At 46.4% G+C, this 16960-nt stretch overlaps 1 protein-coding gene across 1 annotated transcript in view; it reads left to right on the forward strand.

Moving 5' to 3' along the window:
• The window catches only part of DPYD (dihydropyrimidine dehydrogenase), a 602387-nt gene that overhangs the window by 349345 nt on the left and 236082 nt on the right, over positions 1-16960 (forward strand). Inside the window, exon 14 of the mRNA XM_054165155.1 lies at positions 14867-15031. Coding sequence (XP_054021130.1) covers positions 14867-15031 — 165 coding nt within the window. The remainder of the gene's footprint in view (positions 1-14866; positions 15032-16960) is intronic.

Below are 16960 nucleotides of genomic sequence, written 5' to 3' on the forward strand. Positions count from 1 at the left end.
TGCCTTTACATTACAATGTCTAGAAAATGAGTGAAAAATGAGAAAAATATGAAATGTTTTAGTTTGAAAGCTCCCCAGTGGAAGAGGGACAAGGATCCTAGGATGCATTAAGAGGAGTGTGTCCAGCACATCCAGGAAGGTTCTCCTCCCCTTGTACTCTACCCTAGTGAGGCCCCACCTGGAACATTTCATCCAGTTCTGGGTTCCCCAGTTCAAGAGGGACAGGGATCTGCTAGAGAGAGTCCAAGGAAGGTCTAGAAGGATGCTGAAGGGACTGGAGCACTGCCTGATGAAGAGAGGCTGAGAACCCTGGGGCTGTTTAGTCTGGAGAGAAGGCTGAGAGGGGATCTGATCAATGTCTATCAATATCTGAGGGCTGGGAAGGAAAGGACAGGGACAGACTCTGCTCAGTTGCAGGCTGTGATAGGACAAGGAGCAATGGATGTAAACTACAGCACAGGAGGTTCCACCTCAACATGAGGAAGAACTATTTCACTGTGAGGATCACAGAGGACTGGAACAGGCTGCCCAGAGAGGTTGTGGAGTCTCCTTCTCTGGAGCCTTTCCAGCCCTGTCTGGATGTGTTCCTGTGTGACCTGTGCTGGATTCTATGGTCCTGCTCTGGCAGGGGGGTTGGACTGGAAGATCTCCAGAGGTCCCTTGCAACCCCTAACATCCTGTGAGCCTGTATTATGAAATTTTAATTTGTTTGGTTTTTTAAATATCCTGCTCAGGCAAATGTAATTGCAAAGAAAGATCAAAACTCATTCTCTTGTGAAATCTGCAACATTGTATATATTGATTTTATATATACCTTGTAAAATATGTGTGGAAGATACATGTGTCTACTTTTGGCATCAACATTAAAGTGACTCCTCTAGTCTTTTGTACTTTTACTCATAATTTCACAGAATCACAGAATCACCAAGGTTGGAAGAGACCTCAAAGATCATCAAGTCCAACCTGTCACCACAGACCTCATGACTAAACCATGGCACCAAGTGCCACATCCAAGCCCCTCTTGAACACCTCCAGGGATGGTGACTCCACCACCTCCCTGGGCAGCACATTCTAATGGCTAACAAATCTCTCTGTGAAGAACTTTCTCTTCACCTCGAGACTAAACTTTCCCTGGTGCAGCCTGAGACTGTGTCCCCTTGTTCTGGTGCTGGTTGTCTGGGAGAAGAGCCCAACCCCCTCCTGGCTACAACCTCCCTTCAGGTAGTTGTAGAGAGCAACAAGGTCACCCCTGAGCCTCCTCTTCTCCAGGCTAAGCAACCCCAGCTCCCTCAGCCTCTCCTCACAGGGCTGTGCTCAAGGCCTCTCCCCAGCCTTGTTGCCCTTCTCTGGACATGGTCAAGTGTCTCAATGTCCTTCTTAAACTGAGGGGCCCAGAACTGGACACAGCACTCAAGGTGTGGCCTAACCAATGCAGAGTACAGGGGCACAATGACTTCCCTGCTCCTGCTGGCCACACTATTCTTGATGCAGGCCAGGATGCCATTGGCCTTCTTAGCCACCTGGCCACACTGCTGGCTCATGTTTAGGTGGCTGTCAATCAGCACCCCCAGGTCCCTGTCTGTTTGGCAGCTCTCCAGCCACTCTGACCCCAGCCTGTAGCTCTGCATGGGGTTGTTGTGGCCAAAGTGCAGCACCCAGCATTTGGATTTGTTGAATGTCATCATGTTGGACTCTGGTCATCTATCCACTCAGTTGAGGTCCCTCTGCAGAGCCCTGCTACCCTTTTCTTTTAATCTCCTGATTTATTGTTTTAGGGAGCTCTAGTCCATAAACCCAGGGTTTCTAGTGAAACTATCATGGATGGTTTAGCAAAGACTGGAGGCCTGCTGGTGTTTTGATGGCAGCAGACCATTTTTATCTGACTTGCAGTGGAGGTAGGATTGTCACAAGCTTATGCTAAAATAAGGAGAGTGAACAAATTTTTATTGCACTCAAATTTAGTAAGGTCTTCCAGCTGGATCACAACAAACCCATGGCAAGCTATGGACTTGGGGATGTGTGGTTGGAAAGCTGTGACTCAGAGAGAGCCCTGGGGGTGCTAGTTGACAGTTGATTAAATATGAGCCAGTAGTGCACAGGGTGGTCAAGAAAGCCAATGGCATCCTGGCTTGGGTTAGAAATAGGGTGGGCAGCAGGGACAGGAGGTGATCATCCCCCTGTGCTCAGCACTGGGAAAGCCACACCTTGACTGTTGTGTTCAGTTCTGGGCCCTTACTACAGGAAGGACATTGAGGGGCTGGAGAGTGTCCAGAGAAGGACAAGGAGGCTGGAGAAGGACCTGGAGCACCTGGGCTATGAGTAGGGGCTGAAGGAGCTGGGGGTGTTCAGGCTAGAGAAAAGGAGGGTGAGGGGAGACCTCATTGCTCTCTACAGCTCCCTGAAAGGAGGTTGGAGTGAGGAGGGAGCAGCCTCTGCTTCTTGGTGGCAAGAGACGGGAGCAGAGGAAATGGTTCCAAGCTGCAGCAGGAAATGCTAGGAAATATTTCTTCCCAGAGAGGGTTCTCAGGCACTTGAATGGTCTGCCCAGGGCAGTGCTGGAGTCACCATCCCTGGAGGTGATCAAGCAGCCTGTGAAGCTGGTGCTTAGGGACATGGTTTGGTGTTGACCATGCAGTGCTGGGTGGAGGTTGGACTGGATGATCTTGGAGGTCTCTTCCAACAGGATGTTTCCTGTAATTCTGTGATTATCTAAAGATCTTGGGATTTTGCTGTCTTACTTAGCACTACCATTAGCAGTGATGGTCTGCTGCCTGAAAATTGCACTGGTAGGAAAGGAGATGTGCTGAGCAAGCAGCAATGATAAAGACACAGATAGAAATTAATTCAGTGTCTGTAAATTTTGAAGCTTCTTGTCCATTCTCATAGTTAAATCTCAAGGCACGAAGGAGGTGGTCTAGAAAAACATCAGCTACATGGTAGCAAAACCTCTAACTTCTCATTTGCCTTTCACACAATAGGAGAGGTTCAGCAATTTTCCTCCAAAATCCTGACACATTGCTTCTTTTCCCCATATGGGGCTGCAGTCTTCTGTGCCCACTTAGTGATTTGGAAAGCCAGGCTGCTCACTGGAGCTGTAGTGTTAAATTGGTTTAATAAACACAAATGGGATAGTTTCATGTTGTAAAAACAGTTAGGAGATAATGGTCTATTAGAAAAAGTATAAATAAATCAGTTTTCATAACTCAGCTTATTCAGTCTGGAGTATTAAGGAAGATGTTTGTACATCAAACCCTTGGGATGTAAGACACCCTACAGATTTTGGATCCTTTCATCTTGGCAAACCCATGAGAAACAGCCATCAAAAGACATGTAAGAATATTTCTTTATGTATCCTTTTCCCCTCTGTAGCATACTAGATCACTAGATTAGATGGTGAGGTGGTCCTGCTCTGGCAGGGGGTTGGAACTGATGATGGAGACCTATTACAAGATCCAATTACAGGAAGGATCTGCATGTGCTAGAAGGTGTCCAGAGAAGGGCCATGAGGATGAGCAGAGAGCTGCAGCTCCATTGCTATGGAGGCAGACTGAGGGAGTTGGGGTTGTTCAGTCTGGAGAGGAGAAGGCCCCAAATAGACCTTGTGGCCTTCCAGTATCTGAAGGGGCCTAAAAGAAAGCTGGGGAGGGACTTTTGAGGGTGTCAGGGAGTGATAGGACTGAGGGGAATGGAGCAAAACTAGAAGTGGGTAGATTCAGATTGGATGTTAGGAAGAAGTTCTTCCCCATGAGGGTGGTGAGACACTGGAACAGGTTGCCCAGGGAGGTGGTGGCAGCTGCATCCCTAGAGGTTTCTAAGGCCAGGCTGGATGTGGCTGTGAGCAACCTGCTGTAGTGTGAGGTGTCCCTGCCTGTGGCAGGGGGATAGGAACTGGATGATCCTTGAGGTCCTTTCCAACCCTGACAATTCTATGATTCTATGAACTCAGGAGCTCCCTTCCAACCCCTAACATCCTGTCATCCTAACATCCAGTGGTTCTGTGTATAAATGCAAAAGAAGTGTATAAGTAACACCAGGGATCTTCTTCAAGATCTGCTCTACATTAGTGAAGGGATTAGAACACTTGCTCCTTATGTTACAAACGTGAGCAGTCCTGGCAGGCTGAAGAAATGATAGTTTTTTAAAGTGAGTTCCTTTATTGTTATCTGCTGTCTGTCTGCAAGAGAAGGAAACTGATGAAGAGGAAAGAGAGGGCTGAGTCTAGACTTCATTCACAAAAGTAGAGTTAAAAAGGAGATGTGACTTTATGGTACTAAATTTCTCATACCTGTTGATGGAGAGATTAAAGCAGTTTCTCCATGATGGGATGTTCTGAGATAAGTTTTGCTCTCAGACTGGTTTCAGGCTTTTTTAAAATGCTCCTGCACTTACTGAAGGAAAGAAAGAAAGAAGCAAGGAGGTGACCTTGCTGAGGTTTTGTACTCATCTAGGAAGAATAAAGCCTGGTCTTTTCCCTCACTAAAATAAACCACTAAGCACAACTGTTATGAATGCAGCAGGTAGCATTGGGTGCAATGTTGCAATAAGTTTGTGCCCTGGAAGGTACCAGTGGCTGCATCATAGAATCACAGAATTGTCAGGGTTGGAAGGGACCTCAAGGACCATCCAGTTCCAACCCCTCTGCCACGGGCAGGGACACCTCACACTACAGCAGGTTGCTCACAGCCACATCCAGCCTGGCCCTAAAAACCTCCAGGGATGAGGCTTCCACCACCTCCCTGGGCAACCTGTGCCAGTGTCTCACCACCCTCATGGGGAAGAACTTCTTCCTAACATCTAATATGAATCTACCCATTTCTAGTTTTGCTCCATTCTCCTCTGTCCTATCACTCCCTCACACCCTAAAAAGTCCCTCTCCAGCTTTCCTGTAGGCCTCCTTGAGATACTGGAAGGCCATAATTAGGTCTCTGTGGAGCTTTCTCTTCTGCAGACTGAACAGCCCCAACACTCTCAGTCTGTCTCCATAGGAGAGCAGCTCCATCCCTCTGCTCATCCTTATGGCTCTTCTCTGGACATGCTCCAGCACCTCCAGATCCTTCCTGTAAAATAGGGGCTCCAGAACTGGACACAATACTCCAGGTTGGGTCTCACCAGAGCAGAGTAGAGGAGGAGAATCACCTCCCTCACCCTGCTGGCTATGCTTCTCTTTATGCAGCCCAGGATGTGATTGGCATCAAGCCTCCTTGGGCAGAAGTCATGAGCAAATGTACTTGTCTTGCTCCATCAGCCAGTAAGTCTCAGTGTACCCAGTGTTGGTAAAGATTACAGGATCTGGTAGATAAGGTCTTCAGGGAAGTTGTTAATCTGCATTGTTGCACCTGGTGGAACATTTGCATTGGGAGAGGTCCTTGCTGTGGATTTAGCTTCCTGTGTAAAAGCAGCCTGAGAAGATCAGCTGCATGAAGTCCTAAGCTTGGGGTAATTCCTGAGAGGAAGTGCATGCTTTGGGCCTCAGAACAGGAGCCCTCTGGAGAGATCAGGTCTGAGCTCTGATGGAGAGGAGAATGTGAGGAATGACTCGGAAGGGAGGTGTAGTAACAGTACTGCGTGGAGTGGTATTGTTGCTTCAGGTTTTGCTTGCCTTTTGTGGATGGTTAAAACTCCAGAAGGGGTGATACTCCACACAGTCTGGCTAGACAGCTGAGTCACACAAGAGGCAAGTCATCACAAGACCTTGAGTGAGAGCTGGCAGTGAGTCACGAGGACATCCCTCTGTGATGGTGCTGGTGTCTACGAGGGTGTGCAAACAGCAGCCGGCCAGACTTCCAGAGTGCTTTGCTACTGCCCTGTTAGCAGGGTGGCAACTCCTGCTCCTTCAGATTTCTGCAAAGGTGAAAGTGTAGATCAGGTTCTACTGCACTGAGGAGGAACTGCAGGGAGAACTGCATCTTGTGGATTGATTAAAGCATTTAGTGAATAAGCTCTAGAACCATTTCACACCCCCTGGGTTGGAAATCTTTACAGCCTTTTCAACACATCCTTGGCAATGTGGGGAGTCCCTGGTAATTTGCTTAGATACCTACATTTTCCAGCTCATATGTATCATTGTGGAAGCAAAGAAAATGGCACAGTGAGTATAGTAAAGCAGAAACTTACATTTGGGCGCTTTTCACGTTGCAGTTTACTTTTTGCTCACTTTAAGTGTGCTGTTTTGAGATCATTGACTAAAATCACCTTTAGAAGGTATTTGTATAGATCTCTTCTTCCCAAGGAGGCAGAGACCTCGTGGCTAAACCATGGCATCAAGTGCCACGTCCGGTCCCCTCTTGAACACCTCCAGGGATGGTGACTCCACCACCTCCCTGGGCAGCACATTCCAATGGCTAACAACTCTCTCTGGGAAGAACTTTCTCCTCACCTCCAGCCAAAACTTCCCCTGGTGCAGCTTGAGACTGTGTCCTCTTGTTCTGGTGATGATTGCCTGGGAGAAGAGACCAACCCCCTCCTGGCCGCAGCCTCCCTTCAGGTAGTTGTAGAGAGCAATAAGGTCTCCCCTGAGCCTCCTCTTCTCCAGGCTAAACAACCCCAGCTCCCTCAGCCTCTCCTCATGGGGCTTGTGCTCAGGGCGTCTCCCCAGCCTCGCTGCCCTTCTGGGCACGTGTTTATACATATGCCCACAACTCACAATATCCTTCTCCAAACTTTGTTCATTGGTTTCTAGAAGACACGATTATGAATTAAATACGTGAACCCAGTTAATGAAGAGCTGTCCTCTTGATTCAACTAAAACAATAATGCAGAGAGAGGTGAAAGGCTTGATTAATTTCTGCAGGTCATTAACTTCCACGCCTACAGATGATAACTTAATATTCACAGTGTGAATGATATCCCTGTTGATTAATTTAGGAGGGACACACACTGAAAGTGCAAATCTTTGCCCGATCTGGCACTCTGCTGGACACCGCTTTGGGTTCCCTAAGATTCCAAACATCCCTACTGCCCAAACATAAACAGCTTAAATGACACAGCTGTGGGTTTACAGTACAAGAATCTGTGGCAATTATTAGCTGCAAGTGTGGACAGTGTGAGGCCAAACACTTTTAGAGTGAAAAGAATAGAATAGGATAGAATAGAATAGGATAGAATAGAATAGAGTAGAATAGAATAGACCAGGTTGGAAGAGACCTTCAAGATCATTGTGTCCAACCTATCAACTAATCCAACACCACCTAATCAACTAAACTATGGAGCCAAGCACCCCATCCAGTCTCCTCCTACACACCTCCAATGATGGTGACTCCACCACCTCCCTGGGCTGAGGAATCAATGTGCACCTATATCTAAATTTAACTGACTAAAAGAGTGCTGAGTGTTTGGGCTTTATCTTAAGATACTGTCTCAAACCTCCCAGTCCATTACATTTAAATACTTCAGAATTATGCAGAATCACAGAATATTAGGGGCTGGAAAGGACCTCAAAAGCTCATCCAGTCCAACCCCCCTGCCAGAGCAGGATCACCTAGAGCAGGTCACACAGCAACACATCCAGGTGGGTTTTAAATATCTCCAGAGAAGGAGACTCCACAACCCCCCTGGGCAGCCTCCTCCATTGTTCTGCCACTCTCACAGGGAAAAAAATCTTTTCTCCCTGTTTCCATGGAACTTCCTATGCCTCAACTTCCACCATTGCCCCTTGTGCTGTCATTGGGCATCACCCAGCAGAGCCTGGCTCCATCCTCTGGGCACTCACTCTGCACATCTTTATCAACACGAATGAGGTCACCTCTTAGTCTTCTCCTCTCTGAGCTACAGAGCTCTGAGCTCCCTCAGGCTCTCCTCATAAGGAAGATGTTCCACTCCTCTAATCATCTTTGTGACTGTGCTGTACTCTCTTCAGTAGCTCCCTGTCCCTCTTGAACTGAGAGGCACAGAACTGGACACAGTTCTGTGAGAGGCACATCGCTTCAAATCCACCCCAGGATGGCATTGGCCTTCTTGGCCACAAGAGGATATTGCTGGCTTATGGTCAACCTCCCATCCACCAGGCCTCCCAGGTCCTTTTCCCCTTCACTGCTCTCCAGCAGGTCAGTCTCCAGCTGGTACTGCTCCAGGGGGCTGTTCTTTCCCAGGTGCAAGACTCGACTCTTGCTCTTGTTAAATTTCGTTCAATTTCTCCCTGCCCAGCTCTCCAGCCTAAGTCTCACTGAATGGCAGCACAGCTTGCCCAATTTTGTGTCATCAGCAAATACCATCAGTCCCATCATCTCTCTGTAGCATTCCTCTTTTTAGAATGAAAGATGTTTTAAGGTTCCAACCTTGAGGTGCTTCTTGTCAGGCTCCTTGCCCCAGTTCCATTGTGGTTTTGGATTGTGATGGGTTCGAATTTCACCCCCCAACATTACCTTTGCCAGACCAGCCCAGTTGGAAGCAAATGAAAGCTGTATTCACAAGCAGAACTGCAATCTACAATGGAATGCAATGAATATGTACAGAATATACAGGATTTACAATATTTACAGGTATTTACAATTAATAAACAGCACAGGGACCCCCTGGTCAAAGACCAGGGGAAGCTACTAGCTTCTCCTTTTCTGTTGCCCCCTACCTCCCTGTACAAAAGAAGGGAGAAAGGAGCAGAGGAATGTTAACACCAAAACAATGCAGCCAAAGTTAAGCAGAAGCAAGCTGGTATCTGTCCAGAGTGAAGAAGTGAGAAGAGAAGAGAAGAGAAGAGAAGAGAAGAGAAGAGAAGAGAAGAGAAGAGAAGAGAAGAGAAGAGAAGAGAAGAGAAGAGAAGAGAAGAGAAGAGAAGAGAAGAGAAGAGAAGAGAAGAGAAGAGAAGAGAGAAGAGAGAAGAGAAGAGAAGAGAAGAGAAGAGAAGAGAAGAGAAGAGAAGAGAAGAGAAGAGAAGAGAAGAGAAGAGAAGAGAAGAGAAGAGAAGAGAAGAGAAGTTTCAGTACATCCAGTTTAAGTTCCTTATCTCCCCAATGGGATTGTTTAGAATCATCATTATTTTCCTTTTCACACCCAATAGTGATTTATTTACATTTTACCACTTTTCTGCTCAAGATCTGTGAAAAATTTTAAAGGCATAGCCTGAAACTACCACATGTATGCACACAACAATTGTTCTAAACAATAAAAGCGCTGTGTGCATAGCTGGGATATAAAGAAAAGCTGGGCTTTCAGAGGAGGAAAGCAGTGATGAGCTCCAGCATTTGGCCCAGACAATTCCTGCAAAGAGGGAAAATCAGTATCTGGTTAAAACACCAGAGGATGCTCTCTCTCAGACCCCATGGCTGGAGCACTGTGGCTGTTTCAGCTATTCTGACCTTGTATTTCAGCTACTCTGACCTTATATTTCAGCTACTCCGACCTTATGTGCTGTTTTGGAGACAGCAGTAACAATTGGCTAGCCACCAGAATTAGCCATCAGAGTGAAAGAACCTTTGATGCCGTGTGAAAATCACTCCTAAGGCTGGAGGATGTGAAGTTGACTATTAAGCATAGCCAAGAGATCCTTTCCCTAACTCTCTCCTTATTTAGCTTTAGACATAGCAGGAGACTGACTGGGAAGATGGTGGCAATGCATGTTCTGTGTAGGTATTTCACACTCATCTCCAAGAGTCAATTTTCTGTCACTTGTGTGATTTTATTCTGTGTGTACATAGACAGATTCCTTGAATCATCACATAAGTTACGAATTCCATTTTCTTTCCATGAACTGTGTGTCTCCTCGTGTCTGGGGCTGTCATGTGCTAACAAGAGACAGGAGAGGTGCCAGCGTGTCAGTCATTACAGACTCTCTCCATCTAGCTCACTTGGAGCTGGGAGAGGCAAATGAGGAATGGGATCTTAAATAAGGAAAGCATATTCCCCTCGGGAGAAACCAGCCAGGTGGTAATGTTTGGATTTCAAAGCCAGGAAGGATTTTGGGAAGCAGAAGCAGCTTGGTCAGGAAAGATAAAATGATGCATGGACACAGGGGAGGAGCCCTGTGACACAGAGGCAGCAGGGAGGCAGTGGAAGCCACCATGTGAAAGCACAGCTGTCTGCTGGCAGGGGACAGCTGGAGGGGAAAGTCCCAGAGCACCAAAGGGCATCTCACAGAATCTCCAGGAAAATTGAAGAGTGAGGAAATGTAGGCAGAGAGATGTATGTGTGTTTACTGTTTCATGTGGCTCCATGTATCTCCTGTGGTCATTAAAGTGAAGGATGGCTGCCAAGTCTGTGCATTACCTGATTCAACTTCGTGGGAACCTGAAGAGATAAATTGTCACTCAGAGGCTGATTGTGACTGAGCTGTGGGGGAGACTGAATCAAAGCCATGGGGATCTGGTAGAAGTCTCAGGTCTGAGGGGAGAGATTGTCTGTAGACCCAAAGCACATGCATAAACTTTAGAGTGTTTTGGCATGGAAGACAGACTTTGTGAGTGTCCCCCAAAAGGTATCATCTAGACTGTAGTCCCTCAGGCTTTGAATCCTTACCTGTAATAAATAAAAGAGACTTGAAGAACAGCAAAACACTCACACAGCAACACACACTTTGTATGCTTTGTAAGCATCTCCAAGCATGGCCTGGCGTACACACATTCCCAGCTGAGCCTGCCATGGAATGGAGATCACACCAGGTGCATCTTACCATCATTTGCACTGAACCCAAATAATAATTGCTGATAACAGACAGGCTGTTAGCTCAGGCCTAGTGCCATGCTGCATAGCTCCTCACTGCCTTGGAGCATGGGAAAAGGAAGCTCAGGGCCACTTGAAGCATGGGCTTGTAAATAGAGCTTCATTTGCTTCCAAAGCACTCTGAGCTAGGCTGGTGATTTATTTAGGACAAGGGGCAATGGATATAAACTGCAGCACAGGAGGTTCCACCTCAACATGAGGAAGAACTTCTTCACTGGGAGGGTCACAGAGCACTGGAACAGGCTGCCCAGAGAGGTTGTGGAGTCTCCTTCTATGGAGACTTTCAAAACCCACCTGGATGTGTTACTGCACAACCTGTCTGGATTCTATGGTCCTGCTCTGGCAGGGGGGGTTGGACTCAATGACCTTCCAACCCTTAACATCCTGTGATCCTGTGCTACAAGAAGGAACACAGCCAAGGTCAGCAAAGCCAAGCAAAGGCACCAGCTAGTAGCAGCAAGAGCGCAGAAACGAAAGAGAGGCTAATTCATGCAGATGCTTTTCATCCCAGTCCCCAAGTGGATGGAATTCTATCGACATAGCTATGTTGCTGTTTTGCATCCAGTGCCTAACCTTGAGTTGCCTTTTACTCACAGATGTCCAGAAACTTCGTATTCTTTGTTTAGCGTTAGGAAACTGAGCTAAGCTACCAGCTCCAAACCGTAACAAGGAGTCAGGTCAGGTTGCCAGCATTTAAGCCACTGCCTTTACATGTTTTCTCCTGCTGGATGATGTGAGAGCACCATCCCTGCGCACGAGGAGCTTGCTGGGATGCAGTCAGATCACTGAGGCAATTTGAAAGGAGTGAAATGCTCAGGAGGATAAGAGGGAGCAAACTAATGTAAATAGTTCTTCAGCATAAACTGCAATATTTGTAATTTGCTTTGGGAGGGAGTGAGGGGAGTGCATGCCACTGTTTGCTTTTGCTTTGCATACATTCAGAGAATGTCCTGACTTATTATTTATTTTCTTGCTGAAATTTAACTGTTGAGAGGAAGGGGAAAAGGTAAAGTGAAAGGGAAAATGAGGGATTGCTGTGATAGCGCTGGAGCACTGCCCTATGAGGAAAGGCTGAGAGACCTCAGGCTTTTTAGGCTGGAGAAGGGAAGACTGAGAGGGGATTTAATGAATCTTTATAAATATCTGAGGGCTGGGGGTCAAAAGGGAGGGGACAGGCTCTGCTCAGTTGCACCCTGGGATAGGACAAGGGGCAGTGGATGGAAACTACAGCACAGGAGGTTCCACCTCAACAAGAGGAGGAACTTCTTCACTGTGAGGGTCACAGAGCACTGGAGCAGGCTGCCCAGGGAGGTTGTGGAGTCTCCTTCTCTGGAGGGACTGGAGGAATGCTCTGGATGAATTCCTGTGCAACCTGTGCTGGATTCTCTGGTCCTGCTCTGGCAGGGGCAGGGTGGAGTGGAAGATCTCCAGAGGTCCCTTCCAACCCCTCACACCCTGTGATCACCCTGTGATCTGCATTCCAGACTCATTAGGCCTGAAAACAGATGAAGTGGGGAGATTACTTTTGTCGGCTTCCCGGCCGTGCGAAGCGGCACACGCAAATTTATCAGTGTAAAATATTAGTGCCTGTTTGCTGTGTAACAATTAATTCCCTTCATAAGCAGATGAAGATTACCTCAAATTTCCATACAATGTGAAAGAAAAAGGTCCCTTTATCCTCTCTAACTGCAGCATTTGGCAGATTCGAGAATAAATAATCTTTTGTGGCAAGGGTATGCGTTATCAAACATATGCAGATCAGTGCTAATTAATGCTAATTAAGGTTTCCTGTCTATCTAGTTGGAAAAACGTCCAAATGTTATGAAATCCAGTTAGTATGCCTATTACCCTAATTGTTTTATATGGGATGGTTCTTAATTAAAATATGTAAATTGACCTTAATTGCTATAAACTAATGGAGGTTCATGTTATCGCAGGAAAAATTACAAGATGGTGAGGAGGGGGGTACTTAAACAAATAATTCTGATGCATTTGTAAATAAATGGCCTTACCTCAAAATTATTTTTAATTGGGAATTGGCAAAAGGAACATTTTTGCCTCCTATGTTCCTCTTTGTTTTAAATGATGTCAGAATTTACAGTTGTTTGTTAATAGTGCTGAGGGGACATGGCGGCTTAATTAGCGATACCTAACGAGTCGACATGTTGTCTGTTTACTGCCTGCTTCAAAATTGTTTGCTAACCTCGTGGTGACCTTCAGAAATGTTGTGCTGAACAATATTGATCTTAGCTTTCAGAGAATCATGGGGTCGTAGAATGGGCCAGGCCAGAAGGGACCCCCAGAGGTCATCCAGTCTGACCTCCCCGCAGTCAGCAGGGACATCCCCAACTAGATCAGGTTGCCCAAGACCTCCTCACCTTGAATATCTCCAGGGCTGGAGCTTCAACCACCTCTCTGAGGAACTTGTTCCAGTGTTCCACCATCCTCATAGTGAAGAACTTGTTCCTCACATCCAATCTTAATCTGTTCTTCTCTAGTTGGTGGAGTCACCGTCCCTGGAGGTGTTCAAGGGGAGGTTGGACGTGGCGCTTGGTGCCATGGTCTAGTTGTGGGGTCTGTTGGGACAGGTTGGACTTGATGATCCTTGGGGTCTCTTCCAACCTTGGTTATACTGTGATACTGTGATAGTTTGAAGCCATTGCCCCTCGTCCTGTCACTGCAGGCCTTTGCAAACAGTCTCTCTGCAGCCTTCTTGTGGCTTCCTTCAGGTACTGACAGGCTGCTATTAGTTCTCCCCAGAACCTTCTCTTCTCCAGGCTGAACACCCCCAGCTCCCTCAGCTGGTTCTCACTCCTAGCAGAGGTGCTCCAACCCCCAGTGATTCTTGTGGCCCTCCTCCGGACTCTCTCCATCACTATTGTTCAGTTTAGGTTTTGATTTTGGGGCTCTTTAGTCAGATCATTTCATTTGTGAGGTTTGGTGTGTGGGTGACTGGCCCTGTGACACTGCCTTTTGTTGGAGAAGGCAGCACTTTTTGCACTTCAGCTACTAGTATAGGACATGGAGTTTATAGTAATCTTTGGGAAGGGTGATTCAGATGTGCTGTTACATCACTGAGGCTTGCACAGGTTTTTATATCAAACCTCGTACCTTTTATACCAAGCCTCTACCCAACATAAAAGCATTATGTGAATTATTTTGTTGTGTGTGGCAGTTTAGGAGTGCCTCATATTGGTATTTTCTTGATGGTTAGGATTTCTTTTCACACGCACAGCAAAACATTTTTTTCGCCTCTCATGTACAGACTCATGCAGAGAATCACAGAAGGAAAGAATGTTAAGAGGTTGGAAGGGACCTCCAAGAGATCATCCAGTCCAACCCCCATGCCAAAGCAGGATCACCCAGGGTAGTGTGCACAGGAATGCATCCAAATGGGTTTTGAAAGTCTCCAGAGAAGGAGACTCCACAGCCTCTCTGGGCAGCCTGCTCCAGGGCTCCAGCACCTTCCCTGTAAAGAAATTTCTCCTCATGTTGAGTTGAAACCTTCTGTGTTCAAGCTTGTCTCCATTGTTCCTTGGCTTATTACTGTGCACCACCCAAAAGAACTTGGCTGCCTCCACTTGACACCCACCCCTCAGATATCGATAGGCATTGATCAGATCCCCTCTCAGCCTTCTCTTCTCCAGACTAAACAGCACCAGGTCTCCCAGTCTCTCTTCATAGGGGTGCTTGAGTCCCCTAATCATCCTCATGGCTCTCCCTTGGACTCTCTCCAGCAGGTCTCTGTCTCTCTTGAACTGGGGAGTCCCAAACTGGGCATATTATTGCAGGTGTGGTCTCAGCAGGGCAGAGCAGAGGGGGTGAAGAACCTCCCTGGCCCTGCTGGCCACACTTTTCTGGATGCATCCCAGGATCCCATTGGCTCTCTTGGCCACAAGGGCACATTTCTGTTCCATGCAGAACTTGCTGTCCACCAGCACTCCAAGGTCTTTCTCCATGGAGCTGCTTTCCATGAGGGCAGCCCCTAACCTATCCTGATGCCTGCTGTTATTCCTCCTGAAATGCAGGACCCTGCACTTGTCCCTGTTGAGAATATGCTAATGTAAAGAACTGTCCTAGCACTGCAGTTTTATGCTCACAATAAGAGGACATTTTTAAAACAGCTGAGGTGTGTAAGTTTCTGTGATGTGCCCATTGCTGATGTATGTATGCTTCACTTTGCAAAACCAGTCTGAAAGGTTTCACTGCTTTGCAGGATATTGTGACCAATGTTTCTCCGAGGATTGTGCGTGGAATCACCTCAGGGCCTATGTATGGCCCAGGCCAAGGCTCTTTTCTGAACATCGAACTGATCAGCGAGAAGACAGCAGCATATTGGTGTAAAAGCATTGCTGAACTGAAGGCTGACTTCCCAGACCATGTAAGTGCCACTCTCTCATACTCAGACCCTCCTCTTTATAGATCTGCAAAGGCTCTCCTATTTAATATTGATTAAATGGAATGCCAGCTGAGGTGTTGTCCTACAAGTGTGTGGTTAGAAGCCAGAAGAGCCCATCCAAATGATCTTTGTGACATGAAATTCCCTCAAATGACACATTAAAAGAGCTAAAATAATAGTAAGAATAACAACTATTACTATTAGAATTTATTTCTGGAGAAGAGGAGGCTCAGGAGAGACCTTCTTGCTCTCTAAATGACCTGAAGGGAGGTTGTAGCCAGGTGGGGGTTGGTCTCTTCTCCCAGGCAACCAGCACCAGAACAAGAGGACACAGTCTCAGGCTGAGCCAAGGGAGATTTAGGCTGGATGTTAGGAAGAAATTCTGCATATAAAGAGTGATTGCCCATTGGAATGTGCTGCCCAGGGAGGTGGTGGAGTCACCATCACTGGAGGTGTTTAGGAAGAGACTGGATGGGGTGCTTGGTGCTATGGTTTAGTTGATTAGATAGTGTTGGATGATAGGCTGGACTCAATGATCTCAAAGGTCTCTTCCAGCCTGGCTAATTCTATTCTATTCTATTCTATTCTATTCTATTCTATTCTATTCTATTCTATTCTATTCTATTCTATTCTATTCTATTCTATTCTATTCTTATTAATTTTTATTTAATTATTATGGTAATACTATATCATTATTTTATTTATTTATTTATTTATCATTAATTTAATTGGAAATTTTGTTCTTTCCATTGTTTATCCAAATCTGAAAGCTACTTCCAACATTTTTATAAGTGATTGGCTGCTTTAGGAGGAGAAAAACAGCACTAACTTCAAGTTAGCCTCTCTACAAGGACAGTTTTGTTAGAGTCTCTGGCTGTGGGGAATATCTGTCTAGAAGGTAATAAAGTTGGAAGCAGTGGCATCAGCCTGCTGGCATAAATGGTTTTCAGTTACTGTTCTAGTAAATAAGAAGGAGTAAAATTCACCTCAGTTATTGTCTCAAATGGGCAGAGAGAGAAATCCCTGAGCCTGGCTTCTATCTTGAAGTTATTACCTGTTTCAGATAGGAACAAAACAAATGAATGCTCTTGAATAGATTATGACATGGTGACACTAAGTTGTTGTTTTGTGTTTTCTTATTGCTGGAGCTTAAATGTACACATTGGCATGTATAAAAATGTTTAAACTAAGTGTATTGTACTGTACAGAAGTGTACAGAAGTATATGGAAGTATATGTAAGTGTATAGTAAAAGTTAAGTTAAGTTAATGCTGCCTGTTCAATATCCAGTTTCACCATGGATAGACTGAATGCTTCTTCCCTGACAGTCCTATCACTTTATCTAGAATCATAGAATAGTCCAGGCCAGAAGGGACTTCCAAAGCTCATCCAGTCCAATCCCCTTGTAGTCATCAGGGACATCTTCAACTAGATCAGGTTGCCCAGAGCCCTGTCCAGCCTCACCTTCAATATCTCCAGGGAAGGAGCCTCAACCATCTCCCCGGGCAACCTGTTCCAGTGTTCCACCACCCTCATAGTAAAGAACTAATATCCAATCTCAATCTGCTCTGCTCTAGTTTGAAGCCATTGTCCCTCATCCTGTCACTGCAGGCCTTTGCAAATAGCCTTTCCCCATCCTTCCTGTAGCCCCCTTCAGGCACTGTCAGGCTGCTATTAGTTCTCCCCAGAGCCTCCTTTTCCCCAGGCTGAACACCCCCAGCGCCCTCAGCCTGTCCTCGTAGCAGAGCTGCTCCAACCCCCTGATCCATCCTGCTCCATCAGGCCCATGTCCTTCCTGTATTGAGGGCTCCAGAGCTGTACACAGTACTCCAGGTGAGTTCTCACCAGGACAGAGCAAAGTGTCAGAATCACCTCTCTGGATCTGCTGGCAGCACATCTTTTGATGCAGCCC

This window comes from Dryobates pubescens, chromosome 11 (assembly GCF_014839835.1).
Source record: "Dryobates pubescens isolate bDryPub1 chromosome 11, bDryPub1.pri, whole genome shotgun sequence".
NCBI classification, from domain to species: Eukaryota; Metazoa; Chordata; class Aves; order Piciformes; family Picidae; genus Dryobates; species Dryobates pubescens.